The 27,820-nt window shown below is 42.2% G+C and overlaps 1 protein-coding gene across 3 annotated transcripts in view; it reads left to right on the forward strand.

Moving 5' to 3' along the window:
• LRRC1 (leucine rich repeat containing 1) overlaps window positions 1–27,820 on the forward strand; it is a 125,345-nt gene that overhangs the window by 52,029 nt on the left and 45,496 nt on the right. For all 3 annotated transcript variants that reach the window (XM_025890647.2, XM_073905108.1, XM_073905107.1), the window contains exon 3: window positions 27,052–27,130. In XM_025890647.2, coding sequence (XP_025746432.1) covers window positions 27,052–27,130 — 79 coding nt within the window. The remainder of the gene's footprint in view (window positions 1–27,051; window positions 27,131–27,820) is intronic.

The following is a 27,820-nucleotide window of genomic DNA, read 5'->3' on the forward strand; positions in this document are numbered from 1 at the left end:
GTGGTGTATTGTGAGTGTGTGTTGTATGTGTGTGTGCGGTGTAGGTGGACGGAGCAGAACAAGGTCATCATTTAGTGTAACCAACAAAAACATGGATCTTGAGCTATTTCCAGGTCAGGCAAATCTCACTCTTCCATCTTATTACTATTATTACTATTATTATTATTATTATTGCAGATAAAACCACAGTAATGTGAATTTCCTAGGCAACTGAGTAGGTAAATAAAAGTTGCAACGTCTCTAGCCTGAGAGGCATTGTGAAACCACCAGTTTGTATGGATACAGGCACTTGTGAGGGTTTGGGCTTATGTCTGGAGGCCTGTTGGAGCCTCTAGTTTTCTGTTGCTCCTGCTGAGAGGCTGCTCCTCCGTGACCAGAGAGGCTGTTCTTTTGAGTCCCTGCCCAGTCCCTGAGTAGTAGCAGATCCACAGCCAGGGCTGTCTCTGTCATGGTAGGACCTTTATTGGCTTCCTCAGTTCCTGATTTTCCAGAGAACATTGCTTGACCATGGAGGAGGAAGGCAAGGTGTTAATACCAGACCACTCAAGTCATAGGATTAATGCTTGTCAAACCTGAACACGCAATGAATTACCATAGGATTTTGTTAAAATATGGATTCTGATGCAGTAAGTCTGGAGAAGGGCTTGAGACTTTGTATTGCTAAGAAGCCCCCAGAGGCGGCCAACCCTGTTGATCCCACCAAACATGCCGAGTAGCAGGATCTGAGCCATTGCTACCCACAAATTCACTACTAATGTTCCTTCAGCAGCTTCATGTGGTTATGAGCATGACTTTGCTCCGCTCCCAGCAGCCCTGCACCTTCTCACATGGAAGGTAGGAAACCTTCAGGATATTGCTGGTTACAGGGTAAGATGCTGTTGCTGACCTAAGCTCAAGTTGGCTTTCATTCCAGGAGCAAAATTAGATCTGTCCTGGTGTTTCCCAGCTCAAGTGAGGGAGAAAAGACAAGTTTTGTGTTTGTTTCCAGAAAAATCTATCAATGAGGGGGGGAGAAGTTTTTACAGGCTAATGTCCTACGCCAAGAGGAACCGCCAAGACCTCCAAACCCTGACTTGGGTGGCTTTGTTTTCTGCTATTTCAGGCACAAAGTCAAGGGGATCGTGTGTTGTATTAGAAAGAACAGTGAGCTTAGGAAGAAAGAGTGGTGCTTGGAGGTTATATATAGGTAAAAGGAGAGAGGCTTGGGATGAGCATGGTTTTGCCGCCAAAATGGCTGGACGTGCTCGGCAGGCAGGACTCTGGGTGGGAGCCCTGGCTTTGCTTCTCAGCACCAGGCCAGCTATGGACAGGCCTCTCCTGACAGCGTTGGGCCATATCCTGGCGAGGAGGGGGGCAAGACATCGCTTCCCACAGACCCAGAGAGAGGCAGGGAAAGTGGCAGATTTCTCATGTTCTGACAGTGGATTAGTTTTTTAATTAGGCAAATAGCTAAAATAAACTTGGAATTAAAAAAAACGAGTGTTTCCCGTGAACACAGATTAAAAGCTGCCTGGAGTGTATAAAATTGGTATCTGAATATGGTGTTAAAATGCCTGAAGAAACCATACGGCCCTGAATTAAGTTCTGAAGCAGTTTTCTGTGGTAAAATGCAAATACTTTAATGCCTGGACTCTATGTCCGTTTTCTCTGCTCACTGATTTTTAGCTGTTTGAGGGAAACGACCTCCAGATACGTAAGAAAAGGTATTAATTACCCCACAGTACTATCTTGCTGTCCAAGAATCTCAGGCAGACTCTGTTAATGCATCATGCTTCCTGCCTGAGGGGTTAGTAATTTGAATTTTATAGCCTATGCTGTAATTTGACTTACATCACAGTACTGTATCATTATCCGTTTAGTTCAGTTTTCCCCAAAGTGCAAGGCATACACCACTGGTACTGCTAGAGATGATTTTAAGTGGAGCCGCGAAACAGCCGTTTTTAATGAGTCATGTTGAGAAAGTTACCATTTAAGAAAAAATATTCCTTTTGGTTTGCCTTCTGTGGAATTTAATAACATTATATTATATTTAGTGTTATATTTGTCTACTATATTTGGGGGCAGTAGCTTTTATTCATGTTAGTGACTTAAAGCAATTTGCTTCTTTAAACCTAAATCTCACTCACCTTCGAGGAGGGGGATTTAAAAGAATGAGGTAACTACTAGAGAACACAGGTGCTATACCAGTAGGGCCAGCATTGTGAAGGAGGGATGGCTGGTGTGGACGAATCCCACTGCTTAGTATGAGCATCTCATTCTAGAGAGCCTGTGAATTTATTTCACTTATGGGGCAAATAATACTGAGATGCCAGAGAGCCTATGAATTTATTTCACTTATGGGGCAAATAATACCGCATACAGAAAAACATGGCCAGAGACCTCACACCCTGGCTAAGTGCTTTGCAGACTCGAAGAAACTAAAGGATTGTTTTAGTACAAATCGTCACGAGCACCAGGACAACACTTTAGAGTGAGTGGATGGACCGCCGGTCTACCAGCAGGGTCATCGCTCCACAAAGTCTAGAGGTTAGACATTGATTAAATGCATGGGTTAGCTGTCCTCTGTCCAGCCGCAAGATGCTGATCACTGTCTGTGGTCTGTGGCTCTGGGTTTGTTTAATGAAATCCAAAGCCAGTTTTGAAGCCTACTGAAATGACCTAGTATAACATCAAGTCTTGGTGCTTCTGAGTATGCCCTGAAAAAAGCTCTTTCTGGCAAGCAATAAATCCAGTGTGCCTAAAAGTCTTCCTACTTAATTAGGAACAGTTAGCTTTTTTTTTTTTTTGTAGTAATAACTACATACACCCACACCACAAGTGTGGCAGAAGCCAGCTTTTACCCATGCAGACTTCAGACTTGCCACAGTCAAGCCATTGATTTCTCGTTTCTACTGCCTCAGATTCTGGCCTAAGTTTAGCACGCTATTTAACGCCCTGCTCCAGCGGCTGGACTTAATATTACAGTGGGCGAGTTTTCTTGTCACCAGGACTGTTGAAGTATTGCAGGAGACATCCCACAAAAGGAATCCCCATGGGCCACTCTGCCTCGTGTCTGGAGAGCAGGACGCTTTCCAACCCAGAGCCTGCTGTCTCACCTTTGCAAGAACTGCCACTTTCCAATCATGAGCCCTTTCTCTGTCTTAGCTTGTACCTTCACTTTTGTTAAGAAGGGTTAATATAGAAAAAAAATAGAATTGCCTTTTCTTCATGTTTTAATTTCAGATAATAATTATTTTTAAAGCAGAGGTGGAAAGAAATTAGACTTATGTGGTATTTCTAATCACCTTAACATGCTACAAAGAGGGTTTTTTTTGTTTTGTTTTGTTTTGTTTTTCAGGGAGTTGAAATGTGAAAAGGGTATAGAAACCATTTCAAACACTGAAAAAGTTGAAATAAACTTTACAAATAGGTCCCTCCCCCGTCTTTTGGATGGTAAAGAAACATCAATGATATTTTAGCTAATAAAACTGAAAATCCATCACAATTTAATGTTGCAAATTGTTAAATCAGAAGGGAAATTCTTAGAACATAGCCTTTGCTCAAAATGTTTTTGGAACTCTTTCAGAATTTGTAGTGTATGATTTTGCATATCCTCAGACTAGTAGTTTTACTTTTTAGAGTGGATTGGTTTTTAAAAACAGCCAAACATTTTTTAACACCAACTTAGGCATTTAATGCCAACTTCGGCAATAAAGCAGGACACTGACAATCTTACGTTACTCCGGATCTGCTTCAGATAGCAGTTTCGAGGGCGCCTGGGTGGCTCAGATGGTTAAGTGTCTGCCTTCGGCTCGGGTCATGGTCCCGGGGTCCTGGGGTCGAGTCCCGCATTGGGCTCCCTGCTCCTTGGGAGCCTGCTTCTTCCTCTGCCCCCCTTTCTCTCTCTCTCTCTCTGTCTCTCATGAATAAATAAATAAAAAAATCTTAAAAAAAAAAGGCAGTTTCGAAAGGGTTCCATAAAACTTCTGATCAGTGGAAACAGCTCTGAAAACCATGTATTAACTACCAAAGGGCAGGCATACCTTTAAATGTGTTTTCCAGTATATCTGTTTTTAGAATACAAAGACAGGACTTAGAAGTTCATGACCACATATCTTCTAAGAATCCAGTATGGCTACAGACAAATTTTTTTAACATTTCTCTTTCAGTATTAGCTGCCTTAAAAAAAAAAATCTAAGCTTGCTAAATAAACTATTATGGAGATATGCTGCACAGTGGTTCCACTAGTGAAATAAAGTCTGAATATTATGCATTTTTATTTTCAGATAATCTACAGAAATTAAACCTTTGATTCTATAGATCCCTTTTGATGGCCATATTTGACACTTTTTACATTTTTTTCTTAGCCTTTCTCCCAAATATCTGAATCCTTTTTCCTGTCATCTAGAAGGGTCTCCCTAGGTTGCTTGTCTTGTACTTGCTTTGTCAGAATGTATAGAAGAGTAAACTATGGCTATTTATTATGGTAATATGGCTTACTTCCCTGTTACCAGAAAAGCTGTGACTTTTGTGAATAAGTTGTGGGTTTACATAACTTTCTCTCTTGCTTTTTTTTTTTTTTTAATTAGCAGGTTTATAATAGAGGTGGTAACCTTTGAATTTGAGAATAACACCTCTGAATATATTTTTTAGGTCAACAGGCTCTTCGGTTAGTTTGAGGTTCTCTAAATTCTTTGGCGGCCTCCCTCCCTTGTTCCTGCCCACTTCATTCATTCACTTGGTCTCTAAATGCTGTGCTCTGTGTTAGATGCCAAATTTCCCAAAAACAATGGTGGATTTACATAGAGCTAATTTAGGCAAAGTTAGAGAAACAGAAATAATTGTTTTTTTTAAAAAATGGTTTCTCCTGAAATAAAACAAAACTGCAACATGTGGGGTGACAGTTTCTGTTCATTTTTTAATTAGGCAATTTAGGTAGGCATCACTTTGACAGTTTCCAGCCCTCAAAGTGATTGCAAGTGAGCAGCCGTATTGCTTCGTTTTGATTTTGAGGTCACCTACTTTGTCATGTGAATCTGCCTTGAGCCAAGTGATGCTGAGCCCCTAGGCAGCTAAAGGCTGGATGGCATCTCTTTGTCAGGATGGTGACAGAGACATGCTTCCATGAATGCAAATGGTGCTCTGAGCTTATTAAGCTGGGAAAGACACTACTTAGAAAGGGATGAAGGATCCAAGAAGGAGAAAGTGATTGAGGAGCAGTACTGAGAACTGCAGCTTGAGGATTATATAGAAATGATTTGGTTTTTAAATTATCTTTATAAGTGTTGAATAAATCCTTAACCTAACATATCTGCTCAAAGTTAATAATGAATTATGATTCTGAATTATTTTTCGTTTTGAAAAAGCCTTGGACCCTGGCCTCTTGTTTTTCATGCTTACAGTTACCAATTATAGCCCATAATAATAATTATTATTTTTTTACTTTAAGTAAAACTTAAGTTACTTTAAGTTTACTTAAAACCTACTATATTTATGTAAGGCTCTTTGTCTTATTCTTCCATCCCTTAAGGAGGTAAATCTACAGGCACAACAGACTTATGTGAGGAACTGCACATAACAGCTGTTACACTGTTACATAAATAAAGTGCGGGGACAGGCAGAGCCATGTCAGTAACTATAACTGATTTGAAAGAAGCTTGAAGGAAGAATGGGGCTCTTTTGGTTTGAAGTTGAAATCAGGCAGTCTTTAAAAATTCTCGTTAAATTTTAGTTGTAAATTTGGAGGGAGTTAATAATGAATGGATTCCTCAGCCTAGTGTCATTGTTATTGTTGGAGATTTTTTTCAAATGTTTCTTATAGATTTACAAAGTCAACAATATCATTAAAAATGCAAATATCTCAATGCTTGTCTTTTAGATATTCACTGAAAATTATAAGATTTATCAAAAATCAAAGAAGCACCCAGTGCGTAAGAATAAGAACTGAAACTATATGAGTTGTTATGGGATTCTTTCTCTTTTTATTGTATAACTATTACTGTGTTGTAAAGGATTTGTTCTGTCAGGTGAAATGCTAAGCTCTGTGCAGTTGTCAAGATAGACTGACTCTCGATTTAAAGGAAAAAAAAAAAAAGCCAAAAACTCAAGTGCTCAGCTTTATTACTGCTCAACTTACAGTCCAGTGTGTATGTGTGTTTCGGGGGCAAAGTGGGTGGGCAGAGACTAGGGAGGTAGGTAGTAAGAGGCTCTATACAGTCAAGGATCCAGGCTGCTTCTTGTAATGCTACATCTTCACTCAACTAATAGCCTCCAAGGTCCTTGTGAGAGGGGGAGAAATTGGGGGATTGTGCATGGGCAATTTTATTTTAAAGGTTTATGTATTTATTTGAGAGAGAGAGCCCGAATGCGGGTTTGGAGGGGCAGGGAGAGAGAATCCCCAGCAGACTCCCTGCTGAGTGTGGAGCCTGACTTCAGGTTCTATCTCACGACCCTGAGATCATGACCTGAGCCGAAATCAAGAGTTAAGACACTTAACCAACTGAGCCACCCAGGCGCCCCTGCATGGGCAGTTTTTATGGGCCATGTCGAGAAGTGCTGTACATCATTTCCATCCACGTTCTACTGGCCAATTTTATGTCCCCAACTTAACTGGAAGGCGCTGGGAAATGCAATTAGGTACTTGTATAGAAGGGAAACCTCACTATTGGTAAGCACTAGCATCATCTGCCACAACTGGCAAATATTTGAATGCTGGAATTGTATGATTTTTATGTCACTGATCACATGCTGCCCTAGTAAACACACACACACACACATACACACACACACACACACACACACACACTCTCGCAAGATTCTGTTGCACTGTCCCAACCTCCCAGTGAGCGATTCATTTATAGGAAATTTAGATACATGCCCATAGGAGGATGAGGTAGCCTTCCTTCCCACATCTGCACAAAAATTTTTTAAACCCAGGCATAGATGAACATGATTGATAGCCACTGATCCTAATAATTAGCATAAAACCTATGCAAGTATGTTTTTTAATTTGAATTTTTAGAAACTAAAATATATTTTGAAAATTAGAATTTTATATTGGGGGAATGTTTGAAGCATTTGCTGTAGGCGAAATTAAAGGTTTTCAAGCCAGGAATCACCATCTCCAACAAGTTACTCAACCTCTCTGTGCCTCAGTTTCTTCATCGGTAAAGTGGAGATTATCATAGCACCGACTTCACAGAAGTGCTGTCACCCTTAAAAGAGGCTGTGTATGTAAAGTGCTTGGAACAGTGCCTTGTGCATAGTGAGCACCCAGTGTTAGCTGCTGTAATTAATGCCATCACCGTCTTCATGTCCGCCCCGGAGGTCTGAACCAGCAGGGTGGGATTAGGAAGGCAGGGCAGGGGTGAGGACACCACCAGTTTGAAGGCTGGAGTGGTGCAGGCGGGGGAGGTTCCCGCCTCAGGTGCCGTCTAGACACTGGCTACCAAGGGCAGGCACCTGTGTTTTGTCTCACACACACGCTATCCTGGGAGATGGGTAGAAGCACCTCAGGGTGAATGATGAGCAAACTGAGGCTTGAAGAAGTTGTGATGTGCCCCAAATCAGACTCCTGTTTATGGTGGGGCTGAGGTAAGAAACCCAGAGGAGTGGCCCTGCTAATTATTTTTGGGGCATATTGAAGATGATCAAGGTAGGGCTGTTAGTTTCAGTGGATGTTAGGGAAAGGATGTAGACAATATTATGAGCAGGTACTCCCCAGATTCAGAGATAAAAACGGAAAAATCATTTGAAGACATTTAAACTCCTAGAAATCTACATAGTAAATGAATTCAGTTGCCTGTAGAAGTGGCCCACCTTAAGGGGTGCTTTGTAAATCTTCTTTGGCCAGAAATGGAACATCATCTAATGAAAGATGTGGGGCTTTTTCTCAGTAAGCTGCGATGTCACACTTCTAAGGTAATTGTACTGTTTTGGCAAAAGCTCTCAATCACATAAGATTGGTGCCTTGCTAGAAGTGTAGAACAAGGAAAGCCCAAAACTAAGACGGGGTAGGATTTTTACCTTTGAAAGGAAAGAGATTAGACAACAGGAATGTCCCTTGGAAGCAGGTATAGCTCTCCATTATTAAGAATCAATAATAGGGTAACAGAAAGACATATTCCTGGAAAACCAAGAGAACTGTGTGAATCTCTGTTATCAGAATATTTACTGGGTGCCAGTTCTGTAGCAGCTGGAAGGCTGAGCACTTCCTGTGTATCATCTCCTATAGTATCTCATCTAATCCTCGGATCATCTCCAAGAAGTACACTTGTATCCTCTTTTTACAGATGGGAAAACGGAGTCTCATTAATAAGCCATGGGAATGTAATATTTAGCCCAGTTACTATAGGTAGTAACCCTGTACTACATACTTGAAAGTTGCTTAGAGTAGATCTTAAAAGTTCTCACAAGAAAAAAAACCCAAAAAACTAAAACCCTTACGACTATGTTCTCACCACGGGAGTTCTCATCACGAGAAAAAAGACTTGTGACAGATGTTAACTAGACTTGTCATGGTGATCATTTCACAGTATGTACAAATACTGAATCATCACGCTGCATATTTGAAACTTTAAGGTTATACATCAATTATACCTCAATCAAAACAAAATGAGTCTTAGATTAAACACTTTTTTCTTGGGCACATGGCTAATGAGTAGTAGAACTGGTATTTGATCCCAGGCTTGTTAGACTCCAAAATCACAGTTCTGTCTCCCCAGTATAAAAATTTTATATCCTACTGCTGAGAAATAATCATCAGTAATGTTTTTTAATATATTTTATTTATCTTCTTTTTCCTTTTATTACCAGTTTCACAAAATCAGGATTATGCAGCACAGGTATCTTACTTTTATTCACTTATTATGGGTTGTGAGCGTTTCCCATCTCATTGTTGTTAAATACTTAAGTGTTTTAAAAGGCAGATTAATTAATAACTCCTACCTTCTTATCTTTCTGGAGAAAATATGAACAGATCTGTAACTTTAACACAGCAGGAAGCTGTAGGTTTCAAAGGTAGGATTGGTGTTAGGTAAGTAACTGACAAGACAGGGGGATTGAACAGACAGAGTGAAGGAGGAGGTGAATAAGCAGTTTAGAAGTTTCTACCTGATTTGGGATTTTTGTGTTGAAAGAAGTCAGGGAGGCACAGGTAGCTCCTACGGCCATGTAGTTACAGAGGTACATACGGAAAGAATGTGGGCAGAAGCAGACCAAGCATACGTGCTCACCTGCTTTTAAGGTACTGTGAAGCAATTAGTTCTGTATTTACCTAACATATACTTTGCTTGTGAAGGTGCTTGGTGCAAGTACCATTACACGTTAAGAGTTGATATCTTGAAGTATTTAACCTTGTAGTTCCACTTTTGTTTGATGGTTTTGTGAGGTGTTTAAAGAATAGGCCGTATTCCATTCAACTGGGCTGATGAGCAGTGGGTCAAGATGAACAAGGGGTCTGAGCAAATTAGACAAAAGTGGGAGGACCGAGCACTGATAACTTGACATATGTCCAAAACAAAGGCAGCTCAGAGCCAGGAGGGATTCCTGAGTTAACACCAGAAGGGCTGAGGGGACTGAGCTCTTGCAGGGGAGGCCCAGGCTAAGAGGGGGAGGCAGCTCACCGCTGGAGGGCCTGAGCGGGTCACTGGCATTTCTCCTTTCCTCAGCTGACTATTTGCATAGCGGCCTCTCTGTTTAACTGACTACGACTGAAGAGCCACAGCATGGCAAGGGCCTGGTCCAGCCTGAAGTTAGCCATAAGTTGAGTCAAATGCCATGGGCATGTGCTTTATCACAATTACAGGGAGCACCTTTGCATCAGGAAGTCACAACTTGCTCTGTGCCTCCTCACACACCTTTTAAATCATCAGTCTATTCAGGGCCTTTGCACATTGGCAGTTAGAACAGGTATCTGTCGCTCTTCCTTTACATTAAGGTCCCTGCCTTTGGCTTTTGTCGTGGACTGGTCAACCTTCAGCTTTGACTAATTGGAGCATGGCAGAGAGATCTCCTTCCTGTAGCTGCTTGGCATTTTCCGAGCAGATGCTTTGGTCCTCTGGAGCCCTTTGCTGCTGCCAATTGAATTTAATCTTATCTCCAAAATCCCTCTTTTCTGTGTTACCAACTCTTCTGACCTTCCTTAGGGACCCATATGGGAAGAGATAAGCTCAAAGAAATGTTCTAAATAAAGGCATCAGATTTCATTATGAAAAGCACAACAAAGCACTTGTAAAGTCTTGGCTAGAATGTTTGTTTCACTGAGATAAGGTAGGTTGGAGCAAGAACAGAGTTTTAGAATAAGTTTTAGTCACTTCTTGAATTTTTAACCAGCACCAGGTATGTAAGGTACGTGCTGGGAGCTAGAGATAGCAAGTCGGTTTAGTGATGGCTCTCAAGGGACTTAGGGTACAGGAGTGGAGGGACCAAGTCCATCTGCGATACCAGGACTATGTGGAAAATCTCAGAGAATGCCTGAAGGAGTCTAGGGAGGGAGGATCTTGATCATTCTGATCATTCCTGGGGAAGGGGATATGAAGAAGGATTCCCCCTGGGAAGGATGACCCTCAAGCTCTGAGGAACAAGTAGCAGGTAGAGATAAAGTACAGGAAGGATATTTCTGGGCAGATGAAATGGCACGAGTGTGGGTCTGAGGGTTTGAAATAGCCTGGTGAATTTGGGAAATGCAAGGTATTACTTGAGTGCATGGCAGTGAGATCATGAAGGTTCTGTATGCATGGCTAAGGAATGTTTTCTTGAAAGCTGTGGGGAGCTATGAAATGGTTTCCAGGAGGGGAGTGGCTTACATCTCACCCTGGCACTAGCAGGAACATGGAGTTGATGGAGAGCAGCCTGGATACAGAAGGCCACGTTGGGGTGGAAAGACCAGAAAGGGGAACAGGAGAAAAGGAGATACCAGACCAGGGGTGCGGGTGACAAGTGGGAAGATTGCTGGATGTGGAGGGGTAGGGTGAGGGAGAGGATGAATTCTCACTTCCCAGTGCAGAAGAGATGGGAGACATTAAAGAGAGCTCAGGCCTGGAGGGGAAAGATGAGTGTATTTGTGGGCATGTGGAGGATGAAATGCTTTGGGATATCTAAATGGAGGTGGTTCAGGAGGCCGCTGAGTGTAAGAGTCTGAGGCTCGGGGGAGAAATTTGAGCAGGAGATAAAGGTTTGGGGGTCATTCATGTGTAGGTGATGGTTGAAGCTACGGGCATGAATGAGGTCACTCACAGAGAGAGGAGGGAGGATGTGGTGTTGGAAGGGGGAGATGAGCATGCGGACTATTAGTTTCAGGGAAAGCAGAGGAAGAGGGCCCCCTCTAAGATTCTGGGAAGGAACAGCAGAAGGATTTGTCAGCACCGTTGTCGAAAAGGCCCAGCAGTAGAATGGCGAGCGGTGTCATCACATTAAGTGTCATAGAGGGGATTGAGCTTGTGGGATGGAGCTAAAGCTTGCAGATTAATGGATGGCGTTGTTGTCATGGCTGAAGCTATAGGCACAGGCTGTAGAAAGGCAGCACCTTTGCGAGCACCCTGGTGAAAGGACTGGTGAGCCATCGGAGAGTCACAGGAGCTTAACCAAAGGCGGGACCAAAGGCAGGGAGGGAGGCACATCCGGAAAGGTGGCAGCGTAAAATGGGGTGGAGCTGTCAATAAACGTGGACTGAAAAGTTCCCATTGGTTTTGCCATCTGGGAGGTCATCTGTGACAACAAAAGCGATGTCAAAAGTGGTTTACAGTGCACATCATTTGTTGTTTTATGCTTTTCCCTGGACTCTGAGAGATCAGAGGAAGGCTTGAAAAACACCAACAATCACCGTTTCCAGGAGGAAACAGCAGTAGTCACTGTTTCCTGCTGGATTTGCCAGTTCTCAGGGATGTGAGCGGTCATGATGGTGCTGTATGTCTTGGACAGCTAACTGTGATATAATTAATGGAGGAATTTCATAACCCTCTGGTTGTAATGTGGACATGTTTGGGAATGAGCTATGCAGGCTTTGCTGCTGCCAGAAAAGCAGACCGAGAAGGCAAAAGGTGGGGGTAACTGGCCACCGATATTCTTCTCCTGGAGTCAGGTCATTAACTAGGGCTAGGACCAGAGTGGACTCTGGACATTTTAAGCCTGGTTATTACATATTAAGTATTGAAGACCACAGACAGAGTTCTCTCTGTCCAAGACCCCTAATAATTGCATGTACCCTTGGTGTTTTCAAGTTTACTTCTCCTTACAAATTTTTTTTTTTAATATAAAAGCAGTATACGGTCATTATAAAAACTCGATGGAGCTAAGTAAAAGGAAAGTCAGCAACCTGCCTTTTCTACTTCCAGACTCTCCCGGCCCTGGCTGAGGTTGCCAGTGTTGGGTGTCACACGATATTGGGCTTATTTTTATGAAACCTCTCTCAGTCACTGGATTGTGGATCACAGTGGACCAAGACTGTGCCTCTCGTATTCACCTTACTTTCTGCCACATAGGTGGTTCCTTCAATAAATGGATAAAGGAACAAATGATGAAGGTATAAGTGAACAAATGAGTGAATCTCTTGGGCTTTAGCCCTTATGAGCATTGCTTCCATTCCTTCCATTGTAATTTCAAAGAGACACTGGCTGAGAGGAAAGCACCTCTTTTTGTCACCTTTTGATATGTAGGAGCGCTTATTACATGGATGGTACTGCGTGACAAGGGACAGAGTCTGTAGTCCCTTTATCCAGCCTGAGGATGCCAATTTCTTTGATTATGTGAATAAAGTTAATCTATTCAGAAACTGGTAGATGACTGTCAGGGGTGATTAGCACTTCCCATGGAGTTAGAAGGTGAGCTATTTATAATGCATTTTACGTTCTTAAAAAGGAGTATGTCTGAACTTCTGCATTAAGTTCAAGCAGTTTGGAAACTTTTACTGTAAATCCTGTCTGTGTCAGGCAGTGGGGTGCTATCACATAGAGAGCAGCAGGAGGAGTAATTCTGTCCAAGAGATGACAGGCCAGTGTTCCGACTGTATGGGCAAACCCGTACTTACAGGTTTGAAAGGGAAGATCAGAATGGCCTGCTGATAATCAGACCACAGAAGAAGGGGCTTTTAGGAATGGTGAGACCAGGTATTCCTTCTGTCTAGAAATTTAGATTTCAGGTTATGGTCTTCATTCACTTGGAGTGGTGTTTCTCCAGGTGGGCTTGAGACTGCCTCCGTTAGAATCCTTGTTAAAATGGCATATTTCCACCTTACATAAGGACTGCGCAATCAGAATTTCCAGGGCAGGATCCCTGGAGTTTGCATTTCAATCTTCAGGAAAACTCATATAAATTTAAATTGGAGCTAGGAGCCTAACAGAACCTATACAGTTCCTGGTGGGGTCAAGATCCCAAACACCATTTAGGCTAAATGGATGTCTTTACAATCTGACCTTTCTTGCCTTCAATTAAATCCATAGAATAATGGCTTAAGTACAGGAAATGATTTTTGACCAGTCCAAAAATCAAGTGTCTATTATAAGAACTCGAATTACCCTTCAGCAAAAAAGCAAACATTTCTCCTTCTTTCTAACCCTTTTCGTCCTAAACTTTGGATAGGGGACCTGTGAGGCTTGCTTTAGGGTATGAGAATAGAACCACACTTGCCATAATAGATCATCTTCAGAGTGATGTTCAGCTGAAACACAGTATATTTTATACTGGTCAGTACTGAATTTTCTATAATTCACAGAAACAGCATTGGTTCTGCAAGATTTTCTCAAAACATTGAATTACAAGAAACACTCATTGTAACTCTTAGAAAGAGCTCCAGAACATTTAGCAAGTGTCGGTACCAGCAGGATTTATATGCTTGCTTCATATGATGACTACTTTAAGGGGATAATACCAATTTTAACGTGTAAGTTTTGATATGTTTCTTTTTTAAGAAATTGAATGCATTATAAATAGCATACCTTTTCTTCTGTCAGTTGCCAATTTGTAATTTTTAAGCTGTTTTTCTACAGTATTTCTTTGAATCATATAAACATGTTTTTGAGCCCTTTTCAGAATACCTTTTGCACTCTTCTAGTTTAACCTCTTTTTTTTTTAAAGGGCTACTTTTGGAAAGGTATACTTGTAGTACCGGTAAGGAGAGGGATTTCTTAAAAATTTATTCTACTTAGGGGCGCCTGGGTGGCTCAAATGGTTAAGTGTCTGCCTTCGGCTCAGGTCATGGTCCCGGGGTCCTGGGATCCAGCCCCTCATCGGGCTCCCTGCTAGGCGGGAAACCTGCTTCTCCCTCTGCCTCTGCTCCCCCCCCCCTCTCTCTGACTCTCATGAATAAATAAATAAAACATTTAAAAAAATTTATTCTACTTAAAAATGGGAAGGAGGTGGTCCAATTAGATTCAAACTGTACCCCCTTTCCACCCTCTCCTTCCACTGGACAACAAAACAGCTTTCCCTTGTTATGTTGCTGTTTTATGTCCCCTTCAAGGCAACCTAACCCAGCCTTCAGCACACACAGTCTTTACATGTTGGCTCTGCTTCAATCTAAGAGCAGAAATAGCTTTATTATGGAGGTAAATTATGGACGGGAACTACGAGTAATTGTCAGATACACACTAAAATGACCAGGGCCTCATCATTAGTGGTTCCTAACATGGCTGCATACTAGATTCAGCCCTTTTTAAAGTACTGCCCTAATCCCAGCCCAGGTCGACTTATTGGAATCTCAGGTGATGATTGGCCCCATGTGGTTCTGGTAGGCAGTCAGGACTGAGAACCAATTAAGTTAAATGCCTCAGTGTTTCTCAGAGGCAGCTTTAAGACCCTCTTTATCTGAATCTCCAGGAGTGTTGCATTAAAAAGGCAGATTCCTTCCCTGGACCCTAGACCTGGAGAAACAGTTGCTAGAAAGGGGTCCAACGCTATCATCAAGTAAGTGCTCCCAGTGATTGTACTCTGAAATTGAGAATCCCCAGCCTCTGGGGCACTCAGTGGTTTTAGTAGACCTGGGTTAGGGTCTGTGAATCGGAAAGAGCTGGTGACAGTAGTTGAGAATCCGTGTTTTGGCTAGTTTATATGGGCCACATGGCTTCTCCCTGCCCTTCTGGAGAACTGCATTGTTCACTCCTAGCCCTGCAACCTCTCATCTATTCTTTGTGTTACTCAGAGTGATTTTAGGAGTCTGAATGACTCATTCTAGCCTGTGGTTGAGTCTGTCAATTCACAAACACTGTGCATGGTGTGGGGGTGTGAGAAGAGAACACCAAGTTTAGTAGGATGCTTATTTCAGTTGACAGGAGTCACAGATGCTCATGCAAAGATTAAGTATACTTAAAAAGGTAACATGAGGGGCGCCTGGGTGGTTCAGGTGTTAAGCGTCTGCCTTCGGCTCAGGTCATGATCCCAGGGTCCTGGGATGGAGCCCCACATCGGGCTCCCTGCTCGTCGGGAAGCGTGCTTCTCCCTCTCCCACTCCCCCTGCTTGTGTTCCCTCTCTCGCTTGTCTCTCTCTGTCACATAAATAAATAAAATCTTAAAAAAAAAAAAAAGAAAGGTAACAGACAGGGAAGCAAGCCCATAGAATTCATGCAAAGGAGGGGTCTGACCACGGGCCCTGATTTGCACTTCAGGGGATGGAGTCTTGTGGTCCAGGGAAGATGGAGGAGACGGGGGGTCAGAGTTGAAGACTTAATTTTTTGGATCAAGAGCATTCATCCATTGGAAGACTTAGAATTTCCCTGGAGAATTTTGATGCATAAATACTAGTCGTTGTAATTTTGTCCCTATTAAATGGGAATAATTTAAAAAAGCCACAATTTTGAGTGAATGTTGAAGTAGGGGATGAATACAAATACTGTTTTTTAGTTTTTGGTATTTAGTTGCTGTTACTGAGAGGTTTAAGTAGGCAATATTCAGAATTTTGTTCTGAGAGGAGGGTAAGTAAAAAGAAATGCCAAACTGTCCACATGTTTTATTCCTTTCCCGTTATTCTATATGAAACCTAACATTCTGTAATTCTTTTTTACTTTTTGGTTGATTTGTTTTTATATTTGCACATCGGGATCTTGTGTCTCAAGACATGTTTGTGTTTGCTTAGCCAGAACTCTGTTGGGGAGGAAAAGCTGAGGCGTGAACGTTATTTTGGTAATTGTGGCTGGAATTAGGTGAAAACTTTCTGGGCTGGGAAAGTTTTTTGGCAGCACAAGTTACCAAGACTCCAAAATAAAACTTTGACAAAGGTGCCCCTGTGGCGCTGCGCAGAGAGACCCGTGTCTGCCCTTCTGCTCTGCGTTGTGCCTTCACAGACACGGGGAAGGCTGCTCAGGCAGGAATTATGCCTTTGTCTACAAGGCTGCCTGCCGCCTGCTGCCTGGGTGAGTCTGTGGTGATTGGAATAATATGATAAATAGGATGATGCCTTTGAAAAAAATTTCCATTTAGCATTTTTTTTCCCCCTGCACACCCAGAGGAACAGCTGTGGCAGCAAATGCAGACTTGAATCATGCATTCATATTTAGTCTTGTTTGACAATCCCAGATATTTTTAAGCAGGATCGAGTCAGGCAACCAGCATTTCAGCATTCAAACTGTCTTAATCAGCCAGACTGTTTGGCACACAAGAACCTTGTTTTACCCAAGTAGTAAATAATTCTCAGTGAAGCAATATGATGTACCGAGTGTGCCCAAAGTCACACCATTCAGTATTTTACTACAGCTTGTCAGCATCCCTTTCTACATGCTTGTTCTGTTCATCACTAGATGTTTATAACTTGTAGTGTTTGAATTCTGTGTTTGGCCAGGTCTCGATCGATGGTTTTTAGATATAATAAGGACCCTAAATTCAGTATGACCCTCCCATTTTCCTTCTTGCCCTAATGCAGCATTGCCTGCTACATGCATGGTTCATTTTTTTGCTGAGAATGTTTCATACTATGCCTACTTGTTTCCTTCTTAAGACCATGGACCATGGGGTTTTGTCAGTTGCTTCTGCTATGGATAAGTGGCTCTCATCCATTGAGTCGACTCTCCATTTATGGGCCTTCCTTCTCCCAGGCTCCTCTCCCGTCCCTTCCTCATAGCCCTGGCTCTGAAGTCCACACTCTCCAGGCCTCCCCGACCTCCCTGCGCTGCCCTCCTTGTTGCCTTCTGGGCAAAGATGGGAACCCACAGCTTTCTCCACATCTGTTGCCTCCCTGCTCACTCCACAAATTTTCCAAACTACAACAAAAATCGAACCCGAGAACGCATTAACACAAACTTCTCCCTTGACCTTGGTATCTCCCTCAAGCTACAAACCCCTTTTCTCTCCCCCAGGCTTTTTGAAGGCATACTTCCCCAGGTTCTCAGTCTTGTAGATTTTTAATGGAGCGTTATAATTTTTTTTTTTAATGGGATTGTGACACAGGATTGCTAACTCTTTATTTTGATAAGGAAAACTATGAGTGTCATTTTAGTAAAAGACAAAGAGGTTTCAACCCTCCAGGCAAGACATAATCTCTGATGAAACAGAGGACAACAGTCCTTTTTTTTTTTTTTTTAAAGATTTTATTTATTTATTTGAGAGAGAGAGAATGAGAGATAGAGAGCACGAGAGGGAAGAGGGTCAGAGGGAGAAGCAGACTCCCTGCCGAGCAGGGAGCCCGATGTGGGACTCGATCCCGGGACTCCGGGATCATGACCTGAGCCGAAGGCAGTCGCTTAACCAACTGAGCCACCCAGGCGCCCAACAGTCCTTTTAAATACATAAATTTGGCTTCATGATCAGAAAACCTTGTCACCTTCTCCCCAATTGCCTTGTCTGCCAATTAGGAATACTGTGTCTCTCACTAGAATTTGGCCCCTACTGCTTTTACACTCCCCTTCTCTTCTCTTTTTCCGCAGAAGCCAGTGGAGAACACTGGCTTCTCACTTTGTGCTTTCATTTCCCCTCAAACCACCATGTGTGTATCCTCTTGAAGGTGACAGCAAATTCCTAATAGCCAAGTCTATCTCTTCCTTACCTGTTGGTTGTCACTTGGACCACCCCTCTTGGTGACACTCTGTGCTCCCTGACTTCTTAGCTCTGCCCCCACAGTTCTCTTCTGTCTGCCTGTTGGGTGCCCCCTGCCCATAACGGGAGGTTCACACTTGCATGCTTTCTTTTCAGACTGTGCACCTGCCCCCACTTGGGTGTGAAATGCCTGCCAAGTGGTAGCTCAGAATTGCAGTCTTGTGTTTCTACTTCCTCTTTCTCTCCATATTCATTTCCCCAGGCATCTCTTATTCCCACATGTTTGGAGCTGATGGGATCTGACTGTCCATATCCTCAACTGCTACTTCTGGGGCTTCCTCAGCCCTGAGGCAGATGGACTAGAATTTCAAAGCTCTGCTCTTCCTACAAGCCAGCAGAGCGATCTTGGACAATCTAGTTAATGTTTGGAAGCCTGCTTCTTCATCTGTTAATGGGACTACTGTCTGAGGATTTGTTGTCAGGATTAGAGATGATGCATGCAAAATGCCCTTTGCAGGACCTGGTATATTATAGGCCCTAAGGATGGCGGCTCCTCTTATTTGGAGACAATCATGTGGAACGGCAGGAATTGGAGGGGAGGAGTTGTTCTTTTTCAGAGCCGTAACTGTCAATTTACCTGATCTTGAGCCTGTCCCCAGCTTTTTCTCTGAGTGCCTGACTTTCCACTTGTGGCTAAGATGGCAGTGACAATAGCTGTTAGGTGACTAATTTCAAAAGAGGCTCCTCTGAGTACCAGGCTGTCAAATAGCAATTTCAGATCTTCATCGGAAGTAGCAGTATTGTGCTAGAAAATGTAAAGTGCCTATAAGGTTGAAAGGAGGGCTTCGTGTATGTGTGTATATGTGCATGTGTGCATATGTCCATGCACCACCATGGCAGCCAGCTGGGCGTGTCTGCTCAGCACTGACCAGGGTGAGCCATGGCCCTCATTTTCTTTTTTTTAAAAAAAATTTATTTAAATTCAGTTAATACCTGTAGGTCATGTCTTACACATTTTCCCTTTGTAGACTAGAAATACAAATGTAATTAAACTCTGACGGGCAGTTGTTCGTCTTGAACAAGTCTTGAAGTGGATTATTGAATGTCGGTGCAGAGTTTAGGCAAGGCTAGCCGTCTCTGATGTCCACGTGCATGCTTGTGAATTGTTGCATTCCTGTTAGGGTTACCTCTGTCCCCTATTTCTTTGCAGGGCAGTTCAAGGGTGGCTTTCTTTGTGATGGTTCCATTTGTTGATGCTGCATTATTTTTTCTTCGTCTCTGACGTGGTTTAACATCAGTGATGTCGTATTGAGGTACTGTCTTCAAATTCTTGACAATTCATGCAGTTACATCATTCTTTGTCTAAGACTGGATACTAACAGTGGGCGCCTGGGTGGCTTAGTCGATTAAGCGTCTACCTTCAGCTCAGGTCATGATCTCAGGGTCCTGGGATCGAGTCCCGTGTTGGGCTCCCTGCTCAGCGGGGAGTCTGCCTCTCCCTCTGCTTCTACCCCCCACTTGTGCTTGCTCTCTCTCTCTCGCTCTCAAATAAATAAAACCTTTTAAAAAAAGAAATTAAAAAAAAAGACTGAATACTAATAACCAAGACTTACTTAAACACTCAGTTTTTTGTCTTTTGACAGAAGTTTTTTGATGACATTTTCCCCCCTCGTCTAAGTGTTATGTTGGGAATGAGAGGAAGGCAAGAGAACACATGCCCCAGACTCCACAAGTTGATATAAAAAGCGACCCACACTCAAAACCAGTCAGTGCCACTTGAGGAGAATTGCCTTTTTCTCCCCTCTTTTAGTCCTTTCCATTTCCTTACTTTACCAAGTTATCCTGTATATTACCCCATTTTACCTCTCAGTAGCCCTGGTTGGTGGATGAAGCAGATAATCTGAACACCCCTTTTGTGAGGGACCCGAGGCTCAGAGCAGTGGACGTTTACCTATGTTAAGTGAGGATGCTGGCCCTGGGATCTCTCTTCTGATCCAGGCCCAGTGCGGTGAGTAAGGAAGTATTGTTGAACACCTGTCTGTTAAAGACCTACACTGTGGTAAAGGCTGGGGAGCCCCTGCAGACATTGTAGATCTGATCCCTGAGCTAGTTAGTGGAGGACACATCTAGGGGGAAGCAGGGTACTGAGTAAAGTTTATCGCTAATCGCCTTTGAGCAGAGTGCTTACAGAGAGAAGTATTGGGCACTGTGGGAGGCCCAGTCTATCTGAGGGGATTCAAGGAAGGTTTAATAGAAATTTTGTGACACTGTATTGCCTCTTTGTGAGTGGTGCTGGTTAAATTCTTTCTCTTGCCTGGTGGGAGCTGCATTAAGCAAGAAATAACGAGGAAACACTTTACTATTATGTTCTTAATCAAATACTATACTTAGTTTCAATACTGCGTCATAATCAAAAGTTGTTCAAGATTAGCCATACCATAGGATTAAATTTAAAGCTGCTTCTTTGTTGCTTCGATATTTTTTATTACGCTATCTTGAAAATGGAGTATTTGGTTTTGTTTAATCAGAAGAATTCGGGAAGCAAAAAGTTTGAGGCTGTCCTAAGCTGTCAGATGGGATGGCACACTTTCGTGCAGTTTCTGAAGATTCAGAGGCTCTGCTACACTTGGGGCCATGGGGTTGGGTTTTGTGGTTTCTCTTGACCTCACACATTCTTTCTAGAGGCAAGACAGGTTTATGGTGAGGAGCACAGACTCTGTGGGGAGAAAGCCTAAGTTCAAAGCCTGGCCCTCCTGCTTACTGGCCAGGCCTGTCCCCCTGCCGTGCCTCTGTTCCTCATCCAGAGAATGGAGGCGACCCAGGAGCCTTCCTAGTTATCATGAAGGCTAACGGGAGTTAATTTGTGCCAAGTGCGGAGATTCATGCATGACACTTTTTTAAGTGCTCAGTATAGGCTCCACAGCCATGGCTGTTTTTTTCAGTCAAGTTTCACAAAGGGTCCTCAGAGTGTAGCACGGCTGGAACTGGGGAAAGAGGCTGCCCCACACTTGGACCGAATCCAGGTCCCTGACCTTGCTAGCACCTTGTACTAACGAGGCTAACACAGCCGCCTTGCTGTGGAGCTAGTCGTGCTGAGGCAGTAAGTGTAGATGATTGCTTACAGAGCTCTTGCCCCACTTTCAAAGATAAAATTTCAGCTTACCCACTTGCCACGTAATAGGCCCAGAAGTTTAAAATGTTATTCTTTGCGATTTTACAAAAAAACCAAATTAATGGGGGGGGGGTCATCATTTGATTTCTTTAAGCATTCCTTGTCTTCTTCAACTTCCTATGTCTAAATGCTTTCAACGTGAATTAGATAATCCTAGAAAATAGCCACCAAAATACCTAAGACTTTTGTTTTGCATCGTGTTTTATGGTGCTCTCCATGGAGAGAACCTAGTATTCTCACTTACTGACCTCAGATGGGTCTTGAGCCCAGGAGGAAAAGAGATTCTATTTATATAGAACAAGAAATGCCAGTAAGTAACTGATTTATCCAGAAAGAACTTGTGCAATGGACGGGGGCTACCGTCGAAACAGGCTGGCTGTGCACAGTCCTCCATGAAAGGAAATGCCCTGGATGTTTGTAAACTCACACATGCTAAGAGGGAACCTGAGACGTCCGTCAGTCCAGTCTATCTCCATCACAAGAGGGGTCCCAAAATGGCGATAGCTTTTCAGGAAAGGGTGTAGTTTACCATGAGGATGCTGGACATGTGGGAAGAGAGCCCTCATTCCCCGCCAAAGAATGTGGACTAAGCCCCTGTATTTGCGGGGGCAGGGAAGTGGGGAAGCTAGAATCTCAGCTTGACGTGTTACAAATGGATGTCCAGAAAAGAATATGAGTGCCAGGAAGGGCAGGGGATGTCTTTTTAAATCACTATTTAACCGATAATATCTGTGGTGAAAGCTGTAGTCTGTCTTGGAAGCCCTGGGGCTAATGATGCCAGAATTGTTGTCTGCCTGGTGGTGGTGAAGATATTTTGCACTGATAGAGTTTAGGGGTAATTATCCATTTCCTGTATACAGGCGGTAGTAATGGTCATATTGGTAAATTACTGATTCACTACTTTTTAACTACAATTACATCTCACTAATTTGAGGCAATTCTGATTCCGAAATAATGATGGCTTAGAGTGGGTCCAAATTAAAGGTTATCTTAAGGAAGTTGTAGGGAAAAGATTACTTACTTTTATAATCATTCGCAGACATTTTGTAAATATCAAATTTTATGCTATTATTATTAGTCATTGATGAGACAAAGCTAGTTTGAATTAATGAAAAATATTAAAATTTTTTGTTTGTCTCACCTTATATGGAAGCTTGAACTAAGGTGGATGTTGGCAAGTAGAAGTTTTGGGGTACATTCCTTAATGAGTAGATAAAAATCTCATTATTTCTGATATTTTTATGTAAATAGATGTTTCTTCAGAAGTTAATTGCTACTGCTTCTCAGATGGTTACAACAATGGCAAAAGCCCTCTAAATCCTCTCATCTCTATTAATGATGCTACTCTTCTTCCTCAGATTATTTGGCCTTGAATGGAAACCAGTGGTCCTCTCTACTGATCTCCCTCAAATATTAACGAATGAGGTCAGACAGAGTGCCATGGGCTTTTATTCATGCTACTCTTCTTTTATCCTTGGGACAGCCCTAAGCCGGAGGTGATTAATCCCCTTTTTATAGAAGAGGAAACTCCTTGTCTAGCAAAGTGATTGTAAATAGCTCAACCTGGCGTTTGGTAATCGGTTATCAAGAGATCGCTTCAGCCTTCTCTCCACGTACTCCCGTATTGATATCCTGAAGTTCATACTGTACCATCTTTTCCCAGGGCTTACCCTCTCCTCGCTGCATTCAGTGTCCCATTCATGCCTGGGTTTCTCCTCTGCTCTTACTTATTTGGTTCAAAGTGTTAAGTGTCCTTTGTCTAATTTTCTCTTTTCTCTGATCTTGTGTAGCACTGAAGGTATGATGTGCGGGCATTAATTAAAAAAAAAAAATCTGTTGATGACCCATTTTACAGATAAGGAAATTAAGGCACAGGTAGGTTAAATAGTTTGCCCTTGGGCATAAAACTAGAAACGCAGAAAACTGGTGCAGATTGCTCTTGTGGCTCTTTGGATTTGATGGAGGACAAATTGGATACAGGGAGAGACCATTTAAGAGGATATTCTAGTCATCTAGATGATTGAGGTCTGAACTAAGTTGATAATAGGAGTGGACAGAAAAAGATGGAGAATATGAGAAGGATTTGGAAATTGTAAGAATTGGCATGGGGGAAAGGATTCAAATTAGTTTTTTAATGAGGTTGGTGGTCAGCCTAGGTTTCACTGAGAAGGTGGCATTTATATATATTTTTTCATATTTTTACTCTCAAACCTCCTGTTTGTCCTGAGTAAAACATTTAACGATCAAAGGGGATTTCAGCTGGGAATAACCCACAAGCTTTATACTCCCTCTTGTCAGAGATCTGGGACGAAGCAGTTTTCTTACCAGTAAAATGGAGATAATACTAACCTTATGGGGATATTTCATGACCCAAATGAGAGAGCAACTGTTCTTATAGGGGCTTAGTAATGTTAGCTTCTCATTCATTTGACACCTGTGTACTGCTTAAGCTCACTACTGGGTCAGCTTTAGGGAAACAGCAACAGGCAAGACCCACAAAGTCTTTCTTTGCAATGAACACAGAATTTAATAAGGGACATTGACTGCAAACAAGATTATTAAAACTGTCACAGATCCCACAAAGGCGAAGCCTGAGGAAACAGAGTGGGGGGAATCCATGAAAGGTGGGGACCCATGAAAGGTGTCCCTGAGGATATGACATTTTAGCTGGGTATTTAAGGATGAGTAGATGTTTTTCTTCCTTGGTTTTTTATTCCAATATTTGTAGCAACCTAAAGCAAACGAGTACTCAGGACTCTTCAAACCACACCATTGCTGCCCTGTCTAAAGCTTCTGTTTGTACAAGCAGATACATTCTTTTTCTTCAAGTTCATAATGTGCATATGGTAGAAGGAAATGGTCTTGGGAGTCAGGAGGCCTGTGTTCTGTTTGCTGATCTGCTACTTCTCCTGTGTGTATAAGCAGGTTATCCTAAGGAGGGAATGCCTTCCTATGAAGCAGACCTCTCTGTCAGCTCTTTGTGGACCGAGGCCAGCTATGCCGTTCTCTGGCATTTGCTTTTGTTACTCTCAGATCTGTAGATTCCAGACCAGCCCTGACCAGAGTTTCTCACAGCCGCTTTTCATGTGTTCCCTTGACAGGCCCATCTTCCCAAGCTCAGTGATGTTTCTAGTGCTCTGGAGAATATTTAAGAGGGGCACCTAATGGACATACCTTTCCTCCCTCTCTGTTTCCTTGCCTTTTTTTTTTTTTTTTCGGTCTTGGCTAGAGCAACAAGTTGCTGTGTACTTCTGTGTCTGGCTTGATCTTCTTTAGCACTTGTGAGGTAACTGGTGTGACATGTGCACCTCGTTCCTCAGTCTTACAAAGACTGCTCACCAAGCCCTGAAGTAGTGGCAGAAGAGGGACTGTCGTGGAGTGCACAGGCCAACCAGCACCTTTCAGACCAAAGCAGGCCACGCATGTCATGGCCTCGCTTGCCTGGAGAGCCGTGCTTGTTCTGTGATGGATTTATGTGTGTTCATTCATTCATAAGCACGGCGGTGCCGTGATCTCAGCATGGAAAGCTCAAGCACTCATTGGAATAGGCCTGTAATGATGAGGAAGCCATTTCATCTCTCTGGGGCCTGCTGTCCACCTTTGTACAGTGGAAGTTAAAATAATTTATGTTGAGATGAAGTAAGGTGATAACATCTAAGAGGGCCTCCCAGTGTATTTGTACCTCAGGGTCCACAAACGTTTGCGTGTTTTAAAAATCCACCCCCGGCTCGAATATGTGTGCCTGTGTGCATAGCTATGATATTTATGAAACGAGGGTCATAATGCTTGTTCTTTACTACCTTGTATGACTGTGCAGGGCAGAAAATAGCGTAACAAGAGTGGTACCATAAATTTAAATGCTTTTGGCTTTTAAGTTTGAACTGAAAGCGTTTATGTAGCTTCTGATTACTTTGCAGTTGCTGGACCAGGGCGTCCATTTTCCCCCTTATTTCTCCCTTCTTCCTGCCACCCCCACCTGAGAAATATTAGGTATGTTTTGGCTCGGCTTGCATTTGTAGAACTAGTAGAAGAAACAGCATGGGACCAGGAGAACCTTTTCTATTTTAGGCCTTCTTAATGTTAATATGTCCAAAATAAATGTATCCTTGAAATTAAATGCTATGAAATATATCTTTAAAGCCCTAAAAGCTGTAACCCCACGTTTTGTACCAAGAGAAAAAGGAATTTAACAATTTTGGTCATTTCAAAATCACAATATTTAGTGACCCATAAACATAGGGAAAAATATTCAGCCTCATTCGTAATAAAAGGAATATAAAACAAAATGTTGCCAGACTATTTTTACCAATATTAGCAGGATTTTTTGTTTGTTTGTTTGTTTGTTTGTTTTAAGAGAGAGAGAGCAGGGTAGGGAGAGGGGCAGAGAGAGGTAGAGAGAGAATCTTAAGCAGGCTGCATGCCCAGTGTGGAGCACGAAGTGGGGCTCGATCTCACCACTTTGAGATCATGACCTAAGCTGAAATCAAGAGTCAGACGCTTAACTGACTGAGCCACCCAGGTGCCTAACATTGGCAGTTTTTAAAGTGAGAGAAAGAAAGAAGGAGGAGAGGTGTTGAATTAGGCACCTTGTTCAGGCTGATGGAAGCATAACTAGGTATAACTTGCCTTCCTGTAAGGCAATTTAATAGTATTTACCGAAGACTGTAGAGTTGTTAATGCCTTCGACACAGTAATTACAATTCTAGGAGCTTAGCCTAAGGAAATAATCAGAAATGGATATAAATATAATTATAACATCAGGAACTTGGAAACAACCTAAATGTCTAACAACGAAGGATTGATTAAATGAAGTATGAAAATATATGCAGTGGGTTTTCTGCCACTAAAAATGGCAAACTGTTTAGACAAATAAAGATGGGGAAAAGTTTGTAAAATAATGTACAGTGAAAAAAAACCCAAATCAGCATGAATCTAGTATTTTGAAATATAATCTATTTATATACACTGTGTGCATGTGTATGATGGCAATGAAAAAATTACATCAGGGTAGATCATCATCTCTAGCCAATGGAAATGTTGGTGGTTTTTATTTTCTTCTTTGGACTTTTGTGTATTTTCCAAATTGTTATATTTATACCCAGAAGAAGAAAGCCCATAATTTTAAAATGCATACTCTAGAATACTGTGTACTGATACAACTATGTGAAAATGTAAGGAAAAATAGCTTCATGGGAATTATGACAGAATACCATCAGTGACTTTTGATAGGGTGATGGGAGTTGGTGGTGGTGGGGTTTTTTTTTTCCCCCACTTTTTCTTGAGAAATAACTGACATTCATCACTATATAAGCTGAAGGTGTAGAGTGTGATGGTTTGATTTACATATATCATGAAATGATTACCACAACATACTCAGCTAACATCCATCATTTCATATAGATACAATAAAAAGAAAAGAAAGAAAGGAAAAGAAATTTTCTCTTTGTGATGAGAACCCATAGGATTTACTCCTCTACCAATATTCAAATATCCTGTAGAGCAGTGTTAGCTGTAGTCATCATGTTGTACATATTATATCCCTAGTACTTATCTGTCCTATAACTGAAAGTTGGTACCATTGACCACCTTCATCCAATTTTCCCCCCTCTGGTAACCACAAGTCTGATCTCTTCCCATGTGTTGTTTTTGGGTTTGTTTTAAGATTCCACATGTAAGTAAGTTCCTACGGTATTTGTCTTTTTCTGACTTATTTCACTTGGCATAATGCCTTCAAGGTCCATCCATGTGTGTTGGCTTTTTAATATTTTTTTCTTTAATGTGCTTCTACTAAGAATGTATCTTCTATTAGGAAAGCAAATATAATATATATATTTGAATAGAGGTAGTACTTACTAGATAGTCTCTTGTGACTGTGGTCCATCTTGAGGATGGTGAAAAGTATTAACAATGGTGGTACATGATAGATGTTTTCTTTCCTTCTACAGATATTCCTGAAATTCCAGAAAGCATCTCATTCTGTAAAGCACTACAGATAGCTGACTTCAGCGGAAACCCACTGACTAGGTAACCTTTCTGCTTGCTTTGCTGTCTGTAGTACTGAGGATATCATTCTTGAGAACCAAGCCACGAACACAACCTCGTCACACCTTGTGGGGGTACCTAGATGGATGGCTGTCTTTATCAAGGATGATTGACCTTCACAGATACTTATTTATAAATCACACTATGCAGTGAAAGGCACACTTGTGCTGTTGATGGAACATTGAAAGAATATTGGTAGTGGATGAAGGGAGGCACTGTGGAGTATATAAAACAGGAATGAGGACTACATTTCTGAAGCCATGTGAAGCATTGAAGTAGTTCATAAATCCCCTATTGATTATCTTGTCTTGTGGGATAAGACTGAGTTCTAAACTCCCAGAGAACTTACCCTCTAGTTATCCAAGGAGAAGTCCTAATAAGGGATGTTTTTTTCCACTCCAGTAATGAAACTGTCTATAACTGTCCTCCAGCGCACCCTTTAAAACAAACAAACAAACAAAAACTCTGCCCACACCACTATTTCCTTACTTTAGCAATAACTGTGAGGATTTCTTTGGGATTCTTCCTCCACATAGAGCCACCTGTCACTGTTTTACTACTGATTCCGGGCTTGCTCCTTCTAGTATGACACAGCACACTGCCTGGACGTAGCTGGGTGGCACTGTTGTGAGCCCTCCTGGCTCCTAACTGAGTCATGAGGCCACTGATCAC

The sequence above is a fragment of the Callorhinus ursinus genome, unplaced genomic scaffold (assembly GCF_003265705.2).
Source record: "Callorhinus ursinus isolate GAN/ISIS: 27379988/994484 unplaced genomic scaffold, GSC_fseal_2.0 scaffold22, whole genome shotgun sequence".
NCBI classification, from domain to species: domain Eukaryota; kingdom Metazoa; phylum Chordata; class Mammalia; order Carnivora; family Otariidae; genus Callorhinus; species Callorhinus ursinus.